This window comes from Triticum dicoccoides, unplaced genomic scaffold (assembly GCF_002162155.2).
Source record: "Triticum dicoccoides isolate Atlit2015 ecotype Zavitan unplaced genomic scaffold, WEW_v2.0 scaffold200246, whole genome shotgun sequence".
In the NCBI taxonomy this organism is placed as follows: domain Eukaryota; kingdom Viridiplantae; phylum Streptophyta; class Magnoliopsida; order Poales; family Poaceae; genus Triticum; species Triticum dicoccoides.
In genome coordinates, this window is record NW_021233998.1 from 1 (window position 1) to 758 (window position 758).

General features: G+C 52.8%; 1 protein-coding gene across 1 annotated transcript; it reads right to left on the reverse strand.

Moving 5' to 3' along the window:
• Window positions 1-8: 8 nt before the first annotated feature.
• Window positions 9-746, reverse strand: LOC119345038. The gene is made up of 2 exons (XM_037615277.1): window positions 637-746; window positions 9-506 (listed from the first exon to the last, which is right to left on the reverse strand). The coding sequence occupies exons 1-2, from the start codon at window positions 678-680 to the stop codon at window positions 128-130; spliced, it is 423 nt and encodes a 140-aa protein (XP_037471174.1). The 5' UTR covers window positions 681-746; the 3' UTR covers window positions 9-127.
• Between the last annotated feature and the right edge of the window lie 12 nt (window positions 747-758).

Consider the following 758-nt stretch of genomic DNA (forward strand, 5'->3'; position numbering starts at 1 on the left):
GCGCGTGGATCTCTCCCACCAAAGTAGTCAGACGCATGGCATAGTCGTTCACCGATTCAGTTTTCTCCATCTGCAACTTGTGAAATTGGCGCTTCAGCACTTGTGCCCGAGCCTTCGTGACACGATTTTATTCAATCCTCATCTCTTTGAGTGCATTCCACGCCTCTCTTGCCGTCTCAAACTCCGCCAATGTCATCAGCACAGAATCCGGCGCAGACTGGGCTATGGCGGCCATGGCACCTTCGTCGCACTCCTCGTCGACGTCGTCGTCCGTAATGGCATCCCACACTCGAAGGGTTCGGAGAATGATCTTCATCTTCACTGCCCACACGCCGTAGTTGGCATCGGTGAGCATCGGGTACTGGATGGGGATGTTGCGATGCACCTGTACGTTGGCGCCGCCCGTTCCTCCATCACTGGTTGCTGACTTGCCGCTCTTATTCACCTTGTCGCCGTTCATGTTTGCCTTGGAACCGCCGTTGCCGGACTTGACCGATTCCTTGTCGCTGTCCATCATCGTAAATTGTAGATCGTTGAGGCTCTAAATACCAATTGTTGGCTTTCGATCGCGAGATCAATTCCCCATAGAGCAGCAGCACTCGTACGTGCAAAGCTACCAAGCTAGCTAGCAATCACCTTGATTGATGAACAGTGCCTAGCACATGCACATCTAGCCGCATGCTCCTTGTACATGACCTTCGAGCTAGCGATCGATTCTCTTCGGCGTCGTCGGTGGAACACTTGGCGAAAAATAAACA

Coding starts and splice junctions, on each gene's coding strand:
- LOC119345038 (XM_037615277.1), bottom strand. CDS start 680: ATGCGGCTAGATGTGCATGTGCTAGGCACTGTTCATCAATCAAG. Junction 507..636: donor GGCACTGTTCATCAATCAAG/GTGATTGCTAGC, acceptor GATGATGGACAG/CGACAAGGAATCGGTCAAGT.